Below are 22155 nucleotides of genomic sequence, written 5' to 3' on the forward strand. Positions count from 1 at the left end.
TCTTACACGCCTCTCCCTTCACCACCGCTCCTGCACAGCGGTCCAGCGCTTGGTATATTCCATTTGTGTTCAGTTGTAAGCATTTTCCCCTGCTGCTGTCAGATAAGCACTCTTTTTTGTTGTGGTTGCCAGTCCTGGGACTTGAACTCGGGGCCTGAGCACTGTCCCTGGCTTCTCTTTGCTCAAGGCTAGCACTCTGCCACCTGAGCCACAGCGCCACCTCTGGTGCTGAGGACTCCAACCTAGGGCCTGTGCATACGAGGCAAGCACTCTACCACTAGGCCACATTCCCAGCCCTGGACAAGCACTTTTTTCACTTTTAGTTACATTTTCCTCCATTTATGAAGTCATGCTTGCTGGGACTGACAACTTGGAAACATCTTCCCCTTGGGGCAGTTTCAGCCCCTCAACCCCGAAGGGTCTGTTCCCTCCGCCAGAAAGTAAATCTTTACAACCAAGTCCCTGCTGGATGGGCATCTGCCAAAAGAAGATCCTACAGCTGCCATTGGGTGCGTCCTTCCAGGGGCGTCTGGAGGTCTTTGGGGTGCTGAATGCTGGAGCCTGGGGGCAGTGTTGTGGCCGGGGTCTGGGAAGTGCGTGAGGGTCCGCCCAGGCCCTCAAGCCTGCACCCCAAGTTTATGGTGCCTTATTAGAGCTGTGAAGTGGATGGTGGAAGAAGACTGGCAGTTTGGGGGTTTAGCCCACTGAGTGGAAACGGAGGTGAGGGTCACAGGGCTTTTGAAGTGTCCTGGTAAGACACAGTGTAAGAAAAAAAACCAGAGCATTTCCACCCCAGAGATGGGCACCCCAGACGCCGCACCCCACGTGGGCCGCAGAACAAGGCTCTCTGGGGGCCTGGCTCCCATTGCTTGTGATTTCCTGACATGAGGAGCTCCGAGGAGGACACCTGGGATCCCTAAAGCCTGCGACGGAGCCGCACCCCTGAGAACGGGACTCTGCCTTCCTCCTGGAAACGGCGGCTCGGCAGGATTCTCAGCGAAAGCAGCTCTGCAGAGGCGGGGCCAGTGCCTCAGCCACTGGGAGGCTGAGAGCTGAGCCTCCTGGTTCAAAGTCAGCCTGGCATGAGACATTTTGTTTGTCATGGGCCCTGAACCCAGGGCCTGGGCGCTGCCCCTGAGCCTTTCTGCTCACGGCTAGCAGGCTACCACTTTGAGCCACAGCTCTCCGTCCGTTTTGCTGTTGGTTAATTGGAGATACGAGTCTCCCAGACTTTCCTGCCTGAGCTGGCTTTGAACTGTGGTCCTCAGATGTCAGCTTCCTGAGTGGCGAGGATGACAGGTGCGAGCCACCAGCGGCCAGCGACATGTGTCGTCCCTCCAGTCCCTCCCTGTGTTATGCAGTTGGACTTTTAGCGTACATCGAAGGCAATGGCTGCACGTGCCCCCCTCCATTCCTGTGCTCCCTGTTGCCCTCCCTCAAACATGTTCCCCTTCCTGATATTCAGTTCATTTGAACAATACTGTAAAGTATACAAGTATTTTTCTTAGTGTTTCCTTTTTGGTGGGTGCCTAATCCCTAGTGTTAGGTCCACCTGGGAAACATGGCCGCTTCCCTTTCTGTGCATAGGAAAGCACACATAGACCCCTTCCCCGTCCGGGGTCCTCCCCAGAAATCCCTGCCCAGCACCTGTCACTCAGGTCACTGACGCCCCTGGGGCAGTGGGCGGTTCCCGGCTCTGAGGTCACTTCCTGGTCCACCGGGACCGCCCCTTCCCTCACTTCCAGGCCGGGTTTGGTTTTCTAATAAAGTCTCTCGTGTCTGAACCGCCGTGGAGGTCTCCTTTCGGCAACCCTTCCATCTCGTCTAGACCCAGGAGGGGAGAGCGTCAGGCTCACTGCAACCCCTTGCTTCTCTTTCTTTTGCTGTTGCTGGGGCTCGAACTCTGGGCCTGGTCTGTGGGGCACACCTGGAAGTCAACTCGCTGGCCGCGCCTGTATCTCAGTCTTGGGGCCTCGTGTGGCTAAGATGGCGGCACCTAACAACTACTTTGTATACACGAAGCCCTGGGTTCCTCAGCACCACATATTTAGAAAAAGCCCCAAGTGGGCAAAGAAGTGAGCCTTGAGCAAGAGAAGCTCAGGGACAGTGCTCAGGCCCTGAGTTCAAGCCCCAGGACTGGAAAAACAATGTAACAAAGATCAGGATTTTACTATCCTCATACTGATCATATAAACTGAGTAATGATCTCATGGAGTGCATTCAGTGCTGCTGACAGACTCGTGACTCCATTCTCAAGTCCCGTCCGTGGGCCTGGGATGGAGCTCAGGTAGAGCGCAGGCTCCCAGCCCATGCCAGGCCGCGGCTTCCCATGCCAGCACCGAAGAGGCCCTGCCTGCGCTGTGCCAGTGCCCACCTCTGCTCCCCACGCTGCCATCCTCCTGGCGGCACGTGGGCTCGTCCGTCTGTCTCTCTCTTTTCAAATGATTCGATGTCCCCTGTGTTGGGCAGGCCGGCCCCCACAGCGCAGTCACGTGACCCTGGTACAGTTTTGAGACCGTGAGGCTGACGTTGGTTTCGCTCCGTGTCGGCTCACCAGTGTGGGGTGTCGTGACCATTATCCAGGCGCAGAGGGGCCTCATTACCACCGAGATCCCCGCCACTGGGGCCCCACAGGAATCCCCAAATCCCTCCCAGCCGCCAGCCTTCCAGGGTGGAGAAGCCCACACTCAACTCAGGAGGCCTGTGGAGTCCAAGGCGAAGACCAAGAAGACAGCGCTCCTATGCTGCCAAATACACTGTTTCTCAATCCACGGCTAGTCAGAGCAATAAGGCAAGAAATGGACAGGAAGGAGATCCACATCGCCAAAGGAGAAATTATACTATCCCTATTTGCAGATGACATGATCTTGTACTTGAAGGACCAAAACCCTCCATTCCCAAGCTCTTAGAACTAATCAATCATTTTGGCAAAGTAGCAGGATACAAAATTAACCCACAAAACCCAGCAGCCTTAAAACAATTCAGTAGCCTTTCCGTATGCCAACAATGTACAAGCAGAAAGAGAAATCATAAAAACAACCCCACTTGTAATAGCCTCAAAAGAATCTAGGAACCTAACCGAACCAAAGATGTAAAAGATCCACTTAGTGAAAAGTGTAAAAATCTAAACAAAACGCAAAGACCTTTCATGTGCATGGATAGTTAGACTGGATATTGTGAAAATAGCCATACTGCCAAAATGATAGACACTCGATGCAATACCCATAAAAATCCAATGGCGTTCTTTACTGAGTAGAGAAAACAAGCCACAAATTGATATGACCCAACAAAATCCCTAGACTAGCCAAAGCAACTCTAGGAAAAAAAAAAAGAATAAAAGCACTGTAGGCTGTATGACAATACCACATTCCAAACTCAACTACAAAACCACAGACACAGAACTGAAGGTCCATGGGACAGAATTGAAGACCCAGAAATCAAACCACACACTTGGAGCCATCTGCTACTCGACAAAGGAGCCAGAGACACACGCTGGAAGGAAGATGGCCTCTTCACCAACTGGTGTTGGGAAGACTGGGCAGCCACATGCGGCAAACTCCACGTGGATCCCAGCCTGTCACCGGCCACCGGCGTCATTGTCCCCTCCATTGGCTTTGGTGCCTTCATCTCAGGGAAGTGGCTGGGTGGAGACCTGTCTCCTGTATTTGCTCTGGGCTGAGTTTGTGAACTCCTGGCTGTGCTGTCGCGTGCCTCGTGTCCCCGAATCTGTCCTGCCTGGCTGTCACCGTGTGGGGAGCGCAAGGCCCTGCGATGTCACAGGGAATCTAGGAGATCTGGGGCGGGCGGTTCACTTCTGTGCAGAGGTGGCTGCGCTCTCCCCGCTAGGCGGGCACTGGGCGGGGTGTTCTGCTGGCTTTGATCCTCGCCCAGCCTGACGCTGCCCCTGTCCTGTTTTGCGGGACTCGGGCTTGTCAACACATGGAGTGCTAGGTTGTTAACAGCTACTCTTGACCTCTGTGAACAGATGTTACAGGTCGTGGCTGGCAGGCCACACGCGCACGCGCAGACGGGCAGATGGTTATGTACAGCCTCCACACAGAGCCTGGGAAGTTGGGGTTACACCGGGGAAGTTGGGGTTACACCGGTGATGGTTGCCAGCTGCAGGTGCTCATGTCTGACTGGAGAGATTGCTTCTTTTCACACCAGGACACGGATTTGGGGGAGGACACCCTCGCCAGCCCATCCAAGCAGGGAGAGGCCTGGGGGGAGGGCAGGCCAGCCTCCCGTCAAGTTCTCCCCGTCGTGCCCTCCCCCTGCTGTTACAGTAATATATTTCAATATGTACTGTACTTACAGAGTACATAAACACTACCAGGGAACAATGAAGAATGACATTCAGTAGCAGAGCAGAAATCATTGCTCATGGTATCAGTTTAATGCTAGAATTTAGAAGACAGAAAGCTTTTGCATACCAAAGAATAGATCATCAGGCTTTACGTTACTAACTCAGATCTTTTAGGAATTCTTTGTGTTACCTGTTGCAATTATGAGCAAAGTTGTCCAAGTGTCCAAAGGTAAAGCTATGTTACCAGTGGGGAATTAAGAACAAGAGCAGCTATAACCTTGTAACTGAAGGCATCCCTGGATAGACCATACCTTAAAGGGAATGCCATGCAGAATCTTGACATCTTCATAACCTGTTGGCACTCTGATGCCATGGTTCGATTCTCTGAGGAACTCTCATACCTACAAATTTCTTTCTAACTAAGATGCTTTCTATTTACGATTTTCTTCTTTAAAACATTAAGTGCGTACACTTGAAGGTCTTACTTCCGTAGTCCACGTATTCGGGACCGATGCACGAACAGCAGGCGTTAGGAACCAGCGGTACTTGGATGCTCCCATGGGCTCACAGGATATTGTCCACTGATAGATGGCCATGCGATCATCAAAACAAACCACGGTACACAGGTGCTCTGTCGTCACTGGAATAAGGGGCCGGGAACATTATTTCTAGGAACACACACATTTGGGTGATGAGGCTGGTTCACAGTTTCTAAAATAGACGCAGGTTCTCCTGATGTGGAAGTTCCTTTGCAATAGGGATGTAAACCATGTTCCAATTCCACTGGGTGTCTCCTGTGAGAGTCCAGAAGAGAGAGGGGATAGGCTCATGCAGTTCTTCTTTTGTGCTCTTGAAGTGGGAGGAGTGTCACTTTACTTCCGAGGATGACACATAGCGACACAATGCAGCACTGGACCCAAAGGGCCCCAAGGCCCAGCGTTCAGGCTTTAGAGCAGGAACGATTTCCTTGTCCAGGCCGCCCTGGCATAGCTCCCGAAAGAGCTGCCTCCTGCCGGCCCCACAGGGGGCGGCGCAGAGTTGGGAGAATTTTTTTATTTTCTCATTTTTGTTTTTTTTTTTCTTTTTTTTGGTTTTTTTGGTTTTTTCTGTTATTTTGTGGGGTTTTTTTGTTTTTTTTTCTGGTATTTTGTATTTTTTAATTTTTTTTTCTTTTTTCCTTTTTTTGTTTTTTTTTTTTTGCTTTTTTCCATTATTTTGTGGGGTTTTTTCATTTTTTTTTGTTTTTTTCTGGTATTTTGTGTTTTTTTTTTTTTTTTTTTTTTGTAACATTCTAGTAGGCAAGGCTGCCACATTTCACTTAATACAGGATTGGGGAAGGAGGATTCAGAGGGTTTCAGGATTGGAGGTGAATGCAGGGGAGGTGTGGCCGGGGCCACTGTGTAGGGGTGCGGTCATTAGCCCCGGTCCAGCCAGACCAAGGGGAGATGATGTTAAAGGTTTTGGCCCTTTCTCTACTTGGGAGGACGGCTGAAGCGGACTCTGTGCTTCTTCTTGGTCCTCTGGAGAAAGGTCTTTTGGATTGGCCGGGAGCCGCCACTGCAAGGGAAGGCAGTGTGGTGTGAATGGTGGCATAGAGAGGTTCTTGGAGTGCAAGCCCCAAGCACAGTCCAAGCTCCCACTCCCCAGCGCCCTGCTAGCACGCGGCTCCAGTCCAACTCTTGGCAATCACTGCCTTCCTAAGTGTGCCCCCTTCTCAGGGATGGCTGTGGAAGACAGTGAGGCTCTGCCACCCAACCTCCACGGAGCCTCCCGAGGCTGCTGGGGAGCTCACAGCCACGCCCTCTCACTCCATCCTGCCAGCGGGGAATCTGCTGGGGGCCACCTCACACCCCACCCTGCCGGGGGTAGCGCTTCTCCCTCCTCTCATCGCCCCCAGGAGGAAAGAGCAGAGGGGCGGGCCTGACTGCACCACCCTGCTGGCCCCCACCGGCCCTGTCCTGTGTGGGCAGCTCCCACTCACCTTGATCAATGGCTTCCCTTTGCTTCTCTCCTAGAAGGCAGAGGGCATTGCAGTTAGAATGGGGCCCATCTGCCCTTAGGCCCTCTGCGCTGGGGCTCCTCTAGCCACGGGCTCCCACGTGCGTGCACAGGAAGAGGAGCAGCTTGCAGAGGGCAGGGCTGGGGACGCAGCGTGCGGTCAGGTGCAGGCAGTGTGAGGACTGACCCTTCGGAGCTAGGAGGGACATTGGGGCTTCAGGGGAAACGGCCTGGCTTGGGCCACACGTTGTTTGTCTTAGGAAATCTGCTCCCAGGAGGGGCCCCAGATCCTCCCTTATGGGACTTGAAGTCCCAGCTGGGCTGTGCGCCCACAGCACAGGGGTCAGGCGCCTGTGGGTGGCACCTGCTCCCAGGGCCATTGCGCTCAGCTCAGAGCACGGCCTTGAGGCCAGCAGCAGAGCCAGAGCTCAGGACGCCGGCGCCAGGCGCCCAGCTAGGTCCTGGCTACTCACATCCTGCACGTTGTCGTCGTCCACGTGAATCAGGAGAGAGTCATTCGGGAAGATTCTCCGATAGGGCACGAGGCCCTTGCTCATCGCCTGTAGGGTTGGCAGGGTGATGGTCAGAGCCCAGGGCTCCCCCCACCCCAATCCGAGCAGACGGCTCAGGCAGCCTGCATCCGCACAGGGCCTCCCACAGCACGGGGGCACCTGGAGAGAATGGACCCCACACCAAAGAAGGAACACACACACACACACGCACGCACACACACACACACACACACACACATTACACCACAGACACATGGCTATGGAGCTCAGAGCAGGAAGGAGGACACTCCAGGCTCTGGGATTCTCTGGATCTGCTGTGCTGACCGCCCAGCACACCACCCCCACAGAGACTCCAAGGGAACTAAGGTAGGAAGGAGACAGTGGTGTTTCCCCAAGTGCGCTCAGTCCTCCCACTTGCCTTCCTGACTCCAGAAAAACCTTCTTTCGCCCAGGCCCTGCCAGCACGTGTGTGTTAAGGACACCGGCATAGGTCCTACCACAAGAACTGGTGCCCTTTCCCGTCCCTGGCCTTGGCTCCCATCAGTGACACATCAGGGGCCTCCCGACGGAGTGTGGAGACCACCGGCTCCTGGTACTTTAGGCTGAGCTCTATCCTGCCTGCCACTCTTTCTGCTCCACCGCTTCGTTGCACACATTTCATGGCAGGGGAGCAGGCCTCGTCTCTTTAGGGATCGCACTTAACCAAATGGTCCTAGACAGACAGGGGCCAGGTGTGCCGGAGCTGGGGCTGGGGCAACAATCCTTGGGCTCCAGGGGTAGGAAGCGTGGTCCTGGGCAGCAGAGGGCACAGGAAACCCAACCCCCCACATGCAGCCCCTGCCCAGCCCCTCACCACATCCATCCTGGGGAGCTGCTCCGATATCAGCTGGGGAACTGCAGTCAGGGCAGGAGGCTCCTTCCGGCTGCGCACAATCTCTCTGCCCAGCAAAAGATGGTGGCAAGCTTCTTGGGCAGGAACTGCTGCCCAATCCCGGTCCGAATGGCCAGAAGCGCAGGGAGCCTGCTCCTTCACCGTGGCCAGGCAGTTATGGGACTCGTGCTGAGGGCTCCAGGCAGCTGCGCTGTCCTGAGCGAGCCCTGGAGCACAGGCATTGCCCGCTGCGGTGCAAAGCAGGCCCGACACCGGCGTCGAGCTTCTCGGGCCTTCCCTCTTGGCCCCGGAGGCTGCTGTGTCCTCACGCCTGAGCCCCGAAACCATGCTGGAATGTGGCCCCAGCTGAGCACTCCCAGATGGAGTCTGGCAAATTGGGGCTCTTACAAGGAGGAGCACAATAGCGAGTGCTCCTCCCACACACAAAGCCAGAATGGGTGTCTGGACCAGAGCCAGCACCGCAGCCGCGGGCAGAAAGAGGTCCAGCTCTGCCCTGGGAGCTGCGTCTCCGACACTGAATCCTGGAGCAGAGCTAGATCGTGGCTTCACGGCAGGCCTGGAGGATGGAGCTTCATCTCTACTGCGCACCTGAGCCCAGGTGGCCGATGGCTCCAAGCCCGCGTGACAGGCTATAGCTCTCACCACGACAAGAACCATGGCCGGAAATCCAACCACAAAGAGCGCCACAGCTGGTGCTCCAAAACGGTAAAACAACACACTTAAGGAGAGAAGCACCTCCAGGTCTGCACTGCAGTCCGGGTCTTGAAGACTGAGAGGAGGAGACGAGGGCAAACTGGCCTCATCGTCAACGCTACTTCCCAATGCTCCCTGAGCACTGTGCACCAGAGCCAAGCTGGTAGGTGACTCTGATTGGGCACAAGAATTGAATGATCTCAACGCATGGAGCATCAGAAAGCGAACTCCCACATCTGAGAGCATGCCTTCGGGTCCTCGGAAGACAAGCAGCGCCAGGATCTGGATCAGGTCCACTGCCGGCACACCACTGGAGGCCGGCTGGCTGCAAGGGACCATGGGAGCCCCGCTGGCACACGGCTCCCTGTCGGCAGCACTCCATGCTGGAGCTCCATCAGCACCGGGGCCCCGAGCCATGGGGGACGCTGGCTCCGATGGGACACGGGAGCCTAGAGCCTGCATGGCACAGAGCAGCAGAGCCAGTACTGCGAGTCCACAGAGCAGCGCAGCCGGAGCTCCCAGGTCAAAGAGCAGCAGCGCTAAGTACATGAGCAGCTCCAGCTCAGGAGTGAAGAATGAAGATCTAGCGCTTAGAAGGGGAGCCAAGGTGGACGCTGGCTCTGCCTCAGCGATGGCTTCTGGGGCAGGCTGGGCCCCGAGCACAGGTAACAAGCTGAAGCAGGGCTGCATCTCCCCAGAGCGCACCGCTGCTTCTCCTCCACTCAACCCCGGAGCCCCGGAGCAGGAGGGCTCCAGCTCAGCACCGGCCGCCGCTGGTCCCTGGCCACTAAGCTCCGAAGCCCAAGTGGGGGATGATGACGCCTCCCCGCGGGCTGCTCGTGCCCCTTCAGGCCTAGGCAGCAGAGCCGGCGTGGCCCGTGGCTCTTCATCCACACACGCAGCTTGGGCTCCCAGACGCCTGCCAGCCGGATTCAAGGCTGAAGGGGCCTGCGCTCGGGCAGCCGTCGCTGTTCCACCCAGCGTGCAGAGGGCCACCCTCCGGCTGGGAGCGGAAGCCAGCTCGCGAGTCGGGGTCACAGCCACCAGGGCGGCTGCTGCCGGAGCTGCAGGAGGAGACAGGATCTTCTCCACGACTGCTCTGTGCCCAGGCTTTGAGGAATCCCACCACACCCTCCCCCTGGGTTTCCCTGCATGGCCTCTTCCCCATCTCCTAGAGAAGAGGTTGCCGGGGCCCATGCTTGTCTCGTTCCCGGCCCAGAGCTCCTTTGGGAGCCTGCTCCCGGGGTGCCCTGCACCATCCGCCCTGCCCAGCCCACGGCTCTGACGCAGGCCCCGCACCCGTAGCCTCGCCCGGGATGGATTCCTGGATCCCCAACTGCGCCAGGAGATGGGAGACATGGCGCTCCAGCTCGGAGCCACACATATGGAGCCGCAGTTGAGCCCGGAGGCGTTGGAGGCACGGATGCTGGGCAGCTTCCAAGAAGTCCTGCGGGCGGCGGTCCAGCCAGGTGTTTATGAGCCCCGAGATGGCACTGGAGGCACATGGGTGGCAAACAGAGTCTCAAGAAAGGCCAGCAGCTCCCATGGTCTTCTTCACCCACCTACGTGGCTTAAAGTCCTGGCAGACACCAGGATTTGCCAATTCGAGCACCTTTGAGCTGTGCCACCAGTGTCAAGCCATCCCAGGCCAGGCCGGCAGACAAGCTCCAAGGAGCGCTGCAAGACCCACAGCTGGGAACAGCTCTGGCCTCTTCTGCAAGTGGCACCGCCTTCTTGCTCTCTGCCCTGGGCCTCTACACACTGTACTCCAAGAAGGCTTGCTGTCTTTCCTGGCACACACAGGGGTCTGCTCCACCTCCTTGGAAACTCCTCTGCCTCCTTCCTCAGCAAGCCACATGGGCTGGCTACAGACTCCACCCCTTCTCCTTGCTGATTGTCTCCGGGTAGCCCTGAGCTGTCATCCAGATTCCTCACAGCGTGTCCGGGGACCTTTCCAAGGACACAGGACCCTCGACCTAAGCTGGACCTCAAGGAGAGCTGAGCAAGCCTGGATGACATGGGCTGTGCTGAGGATGGATTCTCACAGGGCTCTGTGCCGAGCCTCAGACTCCACTGCTATTCTATACTAGTACCCAGCGCCTGGAGTCTTCCACCTCCCACAGATGGAGCCCGCAACCCAAGTCTCTGATGACAAGTACAAGAGCTGAGGGGCCCTAGGTTGGCCAAGCCTCACCCTGCAAACCTCACACACACACACACACACACACACACACAGACACACACACACACACTTGTCTGCACTCTGGAGACATGGGACCTCCCTGGGGATCAAAGCCACTCACTAGCAGCGCTGGTCCCGAGGAATCATCTCCTGGCTGCAGTGGGGAAGGGCAGCAGTCCTTCCTGAGCAGCCCATGGGGGCTTCAAAAGTCCAGAACCTGCGGAGGGGTTGAAGCATCACTGGCCAGCCCAGGACAGCTGGCACATCCTGCTCTTCTCTCATCTTTTACCTCATTGCCTGCATCTCGGCCCTTCCATTGGAGCTACTTGCTATCTCGTTCCTGCAAGAGGACAAGCAGCTCCTGCCCTGATCAAAAGACCAGTCCACGTGTCTTGCCTCTGGCCTAGACATGCCTGCTCTGTGTACATCTAGGTTGACACCCTTCGCCCAGCGTGCATCCCTTTCCTTCTTGCTGGTGAGAGTCACTGCTTTGTGGGAGGCCTCAAACAAACAGAGTCAAACGGAAGAGCCCACAGCCCCCACGGGACCCTGGAAGCTGCCAGCCAGGCCAGGCCTCTCCAAGGACTTCCCTGCTCAACTCCCAGGCAAAGACCACTGCCACAGAGTGAGTTTCTAGGCACACTCCACCCGCCACACTGCATTCCCAAGGCTCCCAGTGCAGCTGAGGAACCCTATCCAATTCCAGTTGGCACTCACCTGCTGAAGAGTAGATCCACCACCTCCTGGGTGTCCTGAAACATCCTGTAGGTGTCCAAGTAGTAGTAAATGAAGCTTGAGTCCTGGATCAACTGGGCAAGCCGCAAGCGCTCTACTTGCTCCTGCAGTGTGCCTGCCATGATGACCTCTGACCCGCTGGCCTCCTCCATAACTGAGGCCAAGCCATCTTCATTCTAGAGGAAAAACATGGAAGGACAGGTCAAGGGCAATGGACAATATGCCCAGAAGACTCATCACCAGTCAGTTGACTCGGGCACCTGGAGAGAATGGACCCCACACCAAAGAAGGAACACACACACACACACGCACACACACACACACACACACACACACACACACACACACATTACACCACAGACACATGGCTATGGAGCTCAGAGCAGGAAGGAGGACACTCCAGGCTCTGGGATTCTCTGGATCTGCTGTGCTGACCGCCCAGCACACCACCCCCACAGAGACTCCAAGGGAACTAAGGTAGGAAGGAGACAGTGGTGTTTCCCCAAGTGCGCTCAGTCCTCCCACTTGCCTTCCTGACTCCAGAAAAACCTTCTTTCGCCCAGGCCCTGCCAGCACGTGTGTGTTAAGGACACCGGCATAGGTCCTACCACAAGAACTGGTGCCCTTTCCCGTCCCTGGCCTTGGCTCCCATCAGTGACACATCAGGTGCCTCCCGACGGAGTGTGGAGACCACCGGCTCCTGGTACTTTAGGCTGAGCTCTATCCTGCCTGCCACTCTTTCTGCTCCACCGCTTCGTTGCACACATTTCATGGCAGGGGAGCAGGCCTCGTCTCTTTAGGGATCGCACTTAACCAAATGGTCCTAGACAGACAGGGGCCAGGTGTGCCGGAGCTGGGGCTGGGGCAACAATCCTTGGGCTCCAGGGGTAGGAAGCGTGGTCCTGGGCAGCAGAGGGCACAGGAAACCCAACCCCCCACATGCAGCCCCTGCCCAGCCCCTCACCACATCCATCCTGGGGAGCTGCTCCGACATCAGCTGGGGAACTGCAGTCAGGGCAGGAGGCTCCTTCCGGCTGCGCACAATCTCTCTGCCCAGCAAAAGATGGTGGCAAGCTTCTTGGGCAGGAACTGCTGCCCGATCCCGGTCCGAATGGCCAGAAGCGCAGGGAGCCTGCTCCTTCACCGTGGCCAGGCAGTTATGGGACTCGTGCTGAGGGCTCCAGGCAGCTGCGCTGTCCTGAGCGAGCCCTGGAGCACAGGCATTGCCCGCTGCGGTGCAAAGCAGGCCCGACACCGGCGTCGAGCTTCTCGGGCCTTCCCTCTTGGCCCCGGAGGCTGCTGTGTCCTCACGCCTGAGCCCCGAAACCATGCTGGAATGTGGCCCCAGCTGAGCACTCCCAGATGGAGTCTGGCAAATTGGGGCTCTTACAAGGAGGAGCACAATAGCGAGTGCTCCTCCCACACACAAAGCCAGAATGGGTGTCTGGACCAGAGCCAGCACCGCAGCCGCGGGCAGAAAGAGGTCCAGCTCTGCCCTGGGAGCTGCGTCTCCGACACTGAATCCTGGAGCAGAGCTAGATCGTGGCTTCACGGCAGGCCTGGAGGATGGAGCTTCATCTCTACTGCGCACCTGAGCCCAGGTGGCCGATGGCTCCAAGCCCGCGTGACAGGCTATAGCTCTCACCACGACAAGAACCATGGCCGGAAATCCAACCACAAAGAGCGCCACAGCTGGTGCTCCAAAACGGTAAAACAACACACTTAAGGAGAGAAGCACCTCCAGGTCTGCACTGCAGTCCGGGTCTTGAAGACTGAGAGGAGGAGACGAGGGCAAACTGGCCTCATCGTCAACGCTACTTCCCAATGCTCCCTGAGCACTGTGCACCAGAGCCAAGCTGGTAGGTGACTCTGATTGGGCACAAGAATTGAATGATCTCAACGCATGGAGCATCAGAAAGCGAACTCCCACATCTGAGAGCATGCCTTCGGGTCCTCGGAAGACAAGCAGCGCCAGGATCTGGATCAGGTCCACTGCCGGCACACCACTGGAGGCCGGCTGGCTGCAAGGGACCATGGGAGCCCCGCTGGCACACGGCTCCCTGTCGGCAGCACTCCATGCTGGAGCTCCATCAGCACCGGGGCCCCGAGCCATGGGGGACGCTGGCTCCGATGGGACACGGGAGCCTAGAGCCTGCATGGCACAGAGCAGCAGAGCCAGTACTGCGAGTCCACAGAGCAGCGCAGCCGGAGCTCCCAGGTCAAAGAGCAGCAGCGCTAAGTACATGAGCAGCTCCAGCTCAGGAGTGAAGAATGAAGATCTAGCGCTTAGAAGGGGAGCCAAGGTGGACGCTGGCTCTGCCTCAGCGATGGCTTCTGGGGCAGGCTGGGCCCCGAGCACAGGTAACAAGCTGAAGCAGGGCTGCATCTCCCCAGAGCGCACCGCTGCTTCTCCTCCACTCAACCCCGGAGCCCCGGAGCAGGAGGGCTCCAGCTCAGCACCGGCCGCCGCTGGTCCCTGGCCACTAAGCTCCGAAGCCCAAGTGGGGGATGATGACGCCTCCCCGCGGGCTGCTCGTGCCCCTTCAGGCCTAGGCAGCAGAGCCGGCGTGGCCCGTGGCTCTTCATCCACACACGCAGCTTGGGCTCCCAGACGCCTGCCAGCCGGATTCAAGGCTGAAGGGGCCTGCGCTCGGGCAGCCGTCGCTGTTCCACCCAGCGTGCAGAGGGCCACCCTCCGGCTGGGAGCGGAAGCCAGCTCGCGAGTCGGGGTCACAGCCACCAGGGCGGCTGCTGCCGGAGCTGCAGGAGGAGACAGGATCTTCTCCACGACTGCTCTGTGCCCAGGCTTTGAGGAATCCCACCACACCCTCCCCCTGGGTTTCCCTGCATGGCCTCTTCCCCATCTCCTAGAGAAGAGGTTGCCGGGGCCCATGCTTGTCTCGTTCCCGGCCCACAGCTCCTTTGGGAGCCTGCTCCCGGGGTGCCCTGCACCATCCGCCCTGCCCAGCCCACGGCTCTGACGCAGGCCCCGCACCCGTAGCCTCGCCCGGGATGGATTCCTGGATCCCCAACTGCGCCAGGAGATGGGAGACATGGCGCTCCAGCTCGGAGCCACACATATGGAGCCGCAGTTGAGCCCGGAGGCGTTGGAGGCACGGATGCTGGGCAGCTTCCAAGAAGTCCTGCGGGCGGCGGTCCAGCCAGGTGTTTATGAGCCCCGAGATGGCACTGGAGGCACATGGGTGGCAAACAGAGTCTCAAGAAAGGCCAGCAGCTCCCATGGTCTTCTTCACCCACCTACGTGGCTTAAAGTCCTGGCAGACACCAGGATTTGCCAATTCGAGCACCTTTGAGCTGTGCCACCAGTGTCAAGCCATCCCAGGCCAGGCCGGCAGACAAGCTCCAAGGAGCGCTGCAAGACCCACAGCTGGGAACAGCTCTGGCCTCTTCTGCAAGTGGCACCGCCTTCTTGCTCTCTGCCCTGGGCCTCTACACACTGTACTCCAAGAAGGCTTGCTGTCTTTCCTGGCACACACAGGGGTCTGCTCCACCTCCTTGGAAACTCCTCTGCCTCCTTCCTCAGCAAGCCACATGGGCTGGCTACAGACTCCACCCCTTCTCCTTGCTGATTGTCTCCGGGTAGCCCTGAGCTGTCATCCAGATTCCTCACAGCGTGTCCGGGGACCTTTCCAAGGACACAGGACCCTCGACCTAAGCTGGACCTCAAGGAGAGCTGAGCAAGCCTGGATGACATGGGCTGTGCTGAGGATGGATTCTCACAGGGCTCTGTGCCGAGCCTCAGACTCCACTGCTATTCTATACTAGTACCCAGCGCCTGGAGTCTTCCACCTCCCACAGATGGAGCCCGCAACCCAAGTCTCTGATGACAAGTACAAGAGCTGAGGGGCCCTAGGTTGGCCAAGCCTCACCCTGCAAACCTCACACACACACACACACACACACACACACACACACACACACACACACTTGTCTGCACTCTGGAGACATGGGACCTCCCTGGGGATCAAAGCCACTCACTAGCAGCGCTGGTCCCGAGGAATCATCTCCTGGCTGCAGTGGGGAAGGGCAGCAGTCCTTCCTGAGCAGCCCATGGGGGCTTCAAAAGTCCAGAACCTGCGGAGGGGTTGAAGCATCACTGGCCAGCCCAGGACAGCTGGCACATCCTGCTCTTCTCCCATCTTTTACCTCATTGCCTGCATCTCGGCCCTTCCAGTGGAGCTACTTGCTATCTCGTTCCTGCAAGAGGACAAGCAGCTCCTGCCCTGATCAAAAGACCAGTCCACGTGTCTTGCCTCTGGCCTAGACATGCCTGCTCTGTGTACATCTAGGTTGACACCCTTCGCCCAGCGTGCATCGCTTTCCTTCTTGCTGGTGAGAGTCACTGCTTTGTGGGAGGCCTCAAACAAACAGAGTCAAACGGAAGAGCCCACAGCCCCCACGGGACCCTGGAAGCTGCCAGCCAGGCCAGGCCTCTCCAAGGACTTCCCTGCTCAACTCCCAGGCAAAGACCACTGCCACAGAGTGAGTTTCTAGGCACACTCCACCCGCCACACTGCATTCCCAAGGCTCCCAGTGCAGCTGAGGAACCCTATCCAATTCCAGTTGGCACTCACCTGTTGAAGAGTAGATCCACGACCTCGTGGGTGTTCTGAAACATCCTGTAGGTGTCCAAGAAATTATTAATGAAGATGGTGTCCTGGATCAACTGGGCACGCAGCAAGCCCTCTACTTGCTCCTCCGGTGTGCTTGCCTCGATGACCTCTGACCCGTAGGCCTCCTCCATAACTGGGGCCAAGCCATCTTCATTCTAGAGGACAAACATGGAAGGACAGGTCAAGTGCGGTGCATAATATGACCAGAAGTCTCATCACCACTCACTTGACTCAGGCACCTGGAGAGAATGTACCCACACCAAAGAAGGAACACACACACACACATGCGCACACACACACACACACACACACACACACACACAGCAGGGACAGCCTAGGAGGAGCCTGGAGATGAAGAATGTGAGTCGGCCCAACAGTTTCCTGCCCTTCACTGGCCCACGTCACCCGTGCTCTCCTCCGGAACCACCTCCGGAGGCGGCGGCAGAGCCTCGGGCGCAGCCAGCGTGGACAGACGGCCACCAAGCCGCCTGTCCGCCTTTCATTCTGGCCTGAGTCTCGACAAATTTGCCAACAACAGCAAAACATTTTCCAGTAGTCACTGTCCACACAAGCATACGCTCTGTGGCTTGTATGGACTGTGGGTGCCCGGAAGGACCAGGGCTCTAGTTACTCGGAGCCATTGTGAGGTCATCTCTCCCCAGCCTTTCTGACCTCACCTCTGCAGAGTGCCCTCCCTGTTCATGCTTGGATGGGCCTCCCCCAGGAACCCCAATGGCCAGGAGGACCCCAGACCAGGCTCACTGTCCCAACCTAGACCCCTGGCAGTGGTGTCCACCTTCAGTTTGATCGATCCCTTGGGGTCGTAAGCACACTGTCTCTCCCCACCCAGATGGGACCCTGGAGGTGACATTGTATTTCTAAGGGGCTCCAAGGCCACTTGGCACTGATCCCTGGGGATCTCAGTCCAGCTACTTCCTGCCAGATCATCAGATGTTGGGGCTCCTAAGTCCCCGTCTCACCAAGAATAGGAAATGGCCCACGTCACTGAGCCTCTCCCTTGGCAGGGAACAATTTCATGGAGAGCCGGTACACAAAACTAAATGCGTGGTGTTGGGAATATGGCCTAGTGCTAAAGTGCTTGCCCCGAATACATGAAGCCCTGGTTTCAGCACCACATATATAGAAAAAAGCCAGAAATGGCACTGTGGCTCAAGAGGTAGAGTGCTAGCCTAGAGCAAAATGAAGCCAGGGACAGTGCTCAGGCCCTGAGTTCAAGGCCCAGGACTGGCACCAAAAAAAACCCAAAAAAAGCTGCTTTCACATGAATGGCTTAAAAGAAAGTAAGTTTGCTGATCTAACAATTAGATTTTACAAAAAGGAAAACTAAAGGTGTGGGTTGGGAATATAGCCAAGAGAGCTTGAAAATGGCCAAGTGGCAAGAGTGCTTGACGCCCTTGGTTCGATTCCTCAGCACCGCTTATACAGAAAAGGCCAGAAGGACCAGGCCTGGCTGGAGCCTGCAGGGTCCGGGGGTCCCAGGGGCTAGCCCTTGCTCCGTGTGCGGCTGGTTGTCAGTGCCGCTTTGGGGAGAGACTGGCTCGGCATGGGCAGTGAGTGCCGTCCCCAGGCCCTGAGTCTTGTCTTGTCCACCCTCCTCCAACCTGTTCCCAGCCATCCAGGCCTCCTTCCCTCCACACAACTCCTTCTGCTCCCTTCCCGCTGTGGTTTTCTCGCCTTCCCTGATGTTTTCTTGTCCTCTAAGGTTGGGACCCTGAGAGAGATCCTAGGGACACCCCTCCTCCCTAGCTGGAGTGTGGGAACAGATGGGTAGCCTCCTGCTTGCACATGCACAGGGAGGGCCTGGTGTGCGGAGATGGCCGCTCACCTGCAGCAAGTCACAAGACAGCTTGCACACCAACAGCACCCAAAGGTGCTCAAGCTGCCTTTGCACAGTCTGTACACATCTTCACACACAACCCTCCTGGAGTCACACTGACACTCAAGACTGGGGGGCTTCAGGACTAGAGGTCCTCCTTCTATTCCAGCACACGGGTGGCAGTCACCCAGAAGGGCCTGCACTCCACACCAGGGACCATCCCTACTCTCCTTCATTCACTCATGGGCCAGGACACCTGCCAGTGACAGCCTTGTGCACATCCTGTCCTCCCTGCTTTCCTCAGCACCACAAACGCTCATGGGCCATCAGGGCCCTGGAGGAGCCCACACCGAGCCAAGGAAACTGACACTCCGGGAATGCGGCCTGAGGTTGCTGCCATCCCCGCTGGCTGCAGCGTGTGTGTCCTTGCCCCGAGGTCAGTGAGGTGTCCAGTTCCCATAGCTCTGTTCACCAGGGGCCCGCAGAGGCACTGGCATGTCTAGCCCCAGGCCAGGGGCAGGTGAGGCTCAGGGGAAAGCAGGAGGACGCCCTGCTCCTTTCCATCCCCAGTCCACCAGGCCCTGAGGCCATGACAAGGCAGAGAATGTTCTGGCTGATGCGTCCTGGGTGAGGCTGAGCCGTCACCTTGGCCAACTGCACATGCGCTCCCCGCGCAGCGTGGAGATGGCTCCGTGCCTGATGGTCACCTCTGTGGTGAGGACCACTTTTCTAGGCAAAGGCATGATGCACAGTGCGTTCAGGACATGGAACACCCTCATGGGTCATGCTGGCCTCGTTGCTGACAGCACAACTACAAGGCCCATGACTTGGAACGACCTCCACGAAGCCAGCTTGAAGCCAGGCACCGGTGGCTCATGTCTGTCATTGTAGCTACTCCAAAGGCTGGGTGTCAAAGCCAGCCCCGGCAGGGTGCTCTTGACACTGTGCAGCTCCAATGAAGCACCCAGAAGCCACATTCTGAACATTGCTTAACGTGGTAGAGCCCTCGCGTTAGCCACATGAGCAGAGAGACAGTGCCCAGGCACTGTGAAAGCAATTTCTCTTTGTTTGCTCTTTGCACATAGCAGGTAGTAGTAGCTCCCTTGTGTTCCCGCCTCTGTTGTCAGCTCTGGTAGTACTTGCCGCCAGTCAGAAAAGCTGTATGCTTCACACCAAAGACTCACAGAATTACGGTTCCCTACAATCTCGTAAAATTCATGTCCAGGGCTGGAAATATGGCTTAGGGGTAGAGTGCTTGCCTAGCATGCATGAAGCCCTGGGTTTGATTCCTCAGAACCACATAAACAGTAAAAGCCAGAAGTGGCGCCGTACCTCAAGAGGTAGAGTGCTAACTAACCTTGAGGACAGAAAGAAGAAGAAGAAGCCAGGGACAGAGCTCAGGTCCTGAGTCCCAAGTCCCAAGACAGGCAAAAAAGAAAATCTGATGTCCATAATATGTGCAAGGCAGCTTGACCTGATTTCTTTCACATTTCATCAAAGAAAAATGAATTAAGCTTTATCTTAGTTCTACTTACCTACATCTCCCTTTGCAGACAGGTTTAATTCTTCATTCCATGTGTCTAGAAGGGGATCTGAAGCCGAATTCCACCCAATGTTGCACCGTCTCCCCTCCAGTGGGGAAGCCCTCCTTGATCCTCACCATCTGGGATTGTAGGGAGAGCCTTTAAGGAGGTAGTCAAGTGAAAATGAAGCCATCACCCTGATGAGCAAACCAGATCAGTGTCCTTATCTGCAGAAGTGGACAGACAAGGAGGCGCAGAGAAGGCCCTGCATGAGAAGGTAAGCAGCCAGCCATCTGCTGGGCAGAAGCAATCTCGTCGACATCCCGAGCATTCTTCTGGACTTCGATCCTCTAGGACTGCCAGGAAATGATTTTTTTACATTTCTGTTATGGGGCATTTTGTTATGAAAACCTTAGAAACTTCAAACAAATGCTGTCAAGATTAAAAGCAAAACAGTAAAATGCATACACAAATTGCAAATTAGCAGATGCTCTTTATAATGGATTAGGATCTCAAAACACATATCAAGCCTAGTAAGGCTGACAGACTAGCTAACCATGCCTTCCAGACAATGCTCTTCATGTCAACACATGAGGGACTTTAGAGAATGTCCAGTAGGTGAAATGAAGTAAAAGCACAAGTGGATTTGAGCACCTAGGTACTCAACCACGGGTAGGTAGCTAAAAGTATGTTTGAAAACAGCGTAACAGATTTACCAACCACAAGCCTGGTTTGCAACATTTAATAAAGAATATATGTATACTAAATAGTTTATTCCATTGCTTTTAAACCAAAAAACACCTTTGTATTACACATGCCTACAAAGATAGTTCAGGCTGGGAATATGGTCCCGTGGCTGAGGACATGGATGCTCCCCCCACCGGTTCATATTTGGCACCCAATTAATAATAAAACACATAATAACAAAAAGAAAACCATGCTGGGCACCAGTAACTGTCTCCTGTAATCCTAGCTACTCGGAAGGCTGAGATCTGAGGGTCAAGGTTCAAAGCCAGCCTAGCCAAGAAAGTTCGTGAGACTCTTATCTCCACTTCACCATGAAAAAGCCAGAAGTGGAGCTGTGGCTCAAAGGGCAGAGCACTAGCCTTCAACAGAAAAACTCAGGGACAGTGCCCAGGCCCTACGTTCAAGCCCCAGGATGGGGTGGGGGGGGGGATAGAGAGAGAATGTTTTTTCTTTATGGGTGAATAATATCTTGTATTATATACATTTTGTGTGTCCAAACATACATAGTTAGATACCAAAGCTGATCTATGTCTTAGCTATTGTGAATAATTCCACAATAACAAGAGTGTATGCACCGCTCTTTGTACGAGGACTTCATCTCCATTGGAGATATATATATACACTCAGCAATGGGGAACCGGAATCATATAATAACTCTACTTTTGGTTGTGTGGTTTTTCTTAGATAGAATATTACTATGTAACTCAGGTTGGACTCTCATGATCTTCCTGTCTCTTTCTTTTTGTTTTCTTTCTTTGTTTGGTTGGTCATGGGGCTTGAACTCAGGACCTGGGCACTTTCACTGAGTTTTTTCTTTTTCTTTTTTCTTGAGACTAGCGCTCTGTTCGTGGGGCTCAAACTCTGCGCCTGGCCGCTGTCCCGGAGCTCTTCAGCTCAAGGCTGGTGCTCTACCACTTTGAGCACCAGAGCCTCTTCTGGGTTTTCTGGTGGTTCACTGCAGATAAGGGTCTCATGGACTTTCCTGCCCGGGTTGGCTTTGAACCGTGGCCCTCAGATGTCAGCCTCCTGAGTAGCGAGGATGACAGGCGTGAGCCGCTGGTGCCCGGCCCCTCTGCTTCTCTTTCTGAGGGTCAATCCATCTCCCGGTCACCCTCCTGGACCCCAACCTGCCCAAGGAACCCCATGTGGGGCGTCTTACCTTTCCCTTGCCGGCCGCACGTTCACCACGCCTCTCCGGTGTCCCGTCGGTGTCTGGGGAATGACTCCTGCCTGCAAGTCCCCTCGGGGAGTCCGTGTCTCTTTCGGGGTGGCCATGCCAGAGGATCCTCTCTGCCTTTGGCCAGTCTCTTCTCCTTCCACCGAGGCCTGAATTGAGAATCTGACTCTCAGCCGGAGAGACCAAGGGTGGACTGGCTGGCTTCCCCTCCCCTCCACAGCCCTGCGGACTCTGCCCCTCCATGTCCTTACAGATCTCCCCCCCCCCCACCGCCCGTCCTCACAGACTTCTCCCCTGCACGTCCTCACCAGACTCCCTCTAGAGGATTCCATAAACCAAAATGCTGCGGGCCCAGGTCCCCGGGGCGGTGTCTGCCTGGCTGGGGATGGCCCAGGTCCTCTTCCCTTGGTGAGATCCAGAGAGCGCTGGGGTGGAGACCTGAGAATCCCCAGGAAACAAGGCGGGGCCTGGGCCCCGGGGCTGCTCTGACAGTCCCCCCTCACCGCAGGCCTTGGGGGCTGTGGCTGAGTCCCCGCCCCCCGCCCCGCCTCAGACCACACAAATTGCCTCCAACATGAGGAGGAGGCCTCCCCTGGGTGTCGTCATTGGCCTCTGGATCGGGGTCCCACTCTCCCATGGGGACCCTGGTAGAGCCAGATCCCACGAAGACCTGCAACTCACCCAGCCTAATTCTCAATCCAACTCAGAGCTGTGTGAAGGGCTGGGAATGGGGCCTAGGGGCGAGAGTGCTCGCCTCCTATACATGAAGCCCTGGGTTCGATTCCCCAGCACCACATATACAGAGAACAGCCAGAAGTAGCGCTATGGCTCAAGAGCTAGAGTGCTGGCCTTGAGCAAAAAGAAGTCAGGGACAGTGCTCAGGCCCTGAGTCCAAGGCCCAGGACTGGCAAAAACAAAC

The 22155-nt window shown here is 56.3% G+C and overlaps 1 protein-coding gene across 1 annotated transcript in view; it reads right to left on the reverse strand.

The window, feature by feature from the left end:
- Positions 1 to 5567: 5567 nt before the first annotated feature.
- LOC125362260 overlaps positions 5568 to 22155 on the reverse strand; it is a 106059-nt gene continuing 89471 nt past the window's right edge. Inside the window, exons 10-20 of the mRNA XM_048361020.1 lie at positions 15914 to 16107; positions 15318 to 15413; positions 14314 to 14507; positions 12283 to 14078; positions 11301 to 11494; positions 10705 to 10800; positions 9701 to 9894; positions 7670 to 9465; positions 6778 to 6864; positions 6288 to 6317; positions 5568 to 5863 (exon numbers count right to left, since the gene is read on the reverse strand). Of these exons, the coding sequence (XP_048216977.1) occupies positions 5651 to 5863; positions 6288 to 6317; positions 6778 to 6864; positions 7670 to 9465; positions 9701 to 9894; positions 10705 to 10800; positions 11301 to 11494; positions 12283 to 14078; positions 14314 to 14507; positions 15318 to 15413; positions 15914 to 16107 (4890 nt within the window). The 3' untranslated portion in view covers positions 5568 to 5650. The remainder of the gene's footprint in view (positions 5864 to 6287; positions 6318 to 6777; positions 6865 to 7669; positions 9466 to 9700; positions 9895 to 10704; positions 10801 to 11300; positions 11495 to 12282; positions 14079 to 14313; positions 14508 to 15317; positions 15414 to 15913; positions 16108 to 22155) is intronic.

The sequence above is a fragment of the Perognathus longimembris genome, chromosome 13 (genome assembly GCF_023159225.1).
Source record: "Perognathus longimembris pacificus isolate PPM17 chromosome 13, ASM2315922v1, whole genome shotgun sequence".
Lineage (NCBI taxonomy): Eukaryota > Metazoa > Chordata > Mammalia > Rodentia > Heteromyidae > Perognathus > Perognathus longimembris.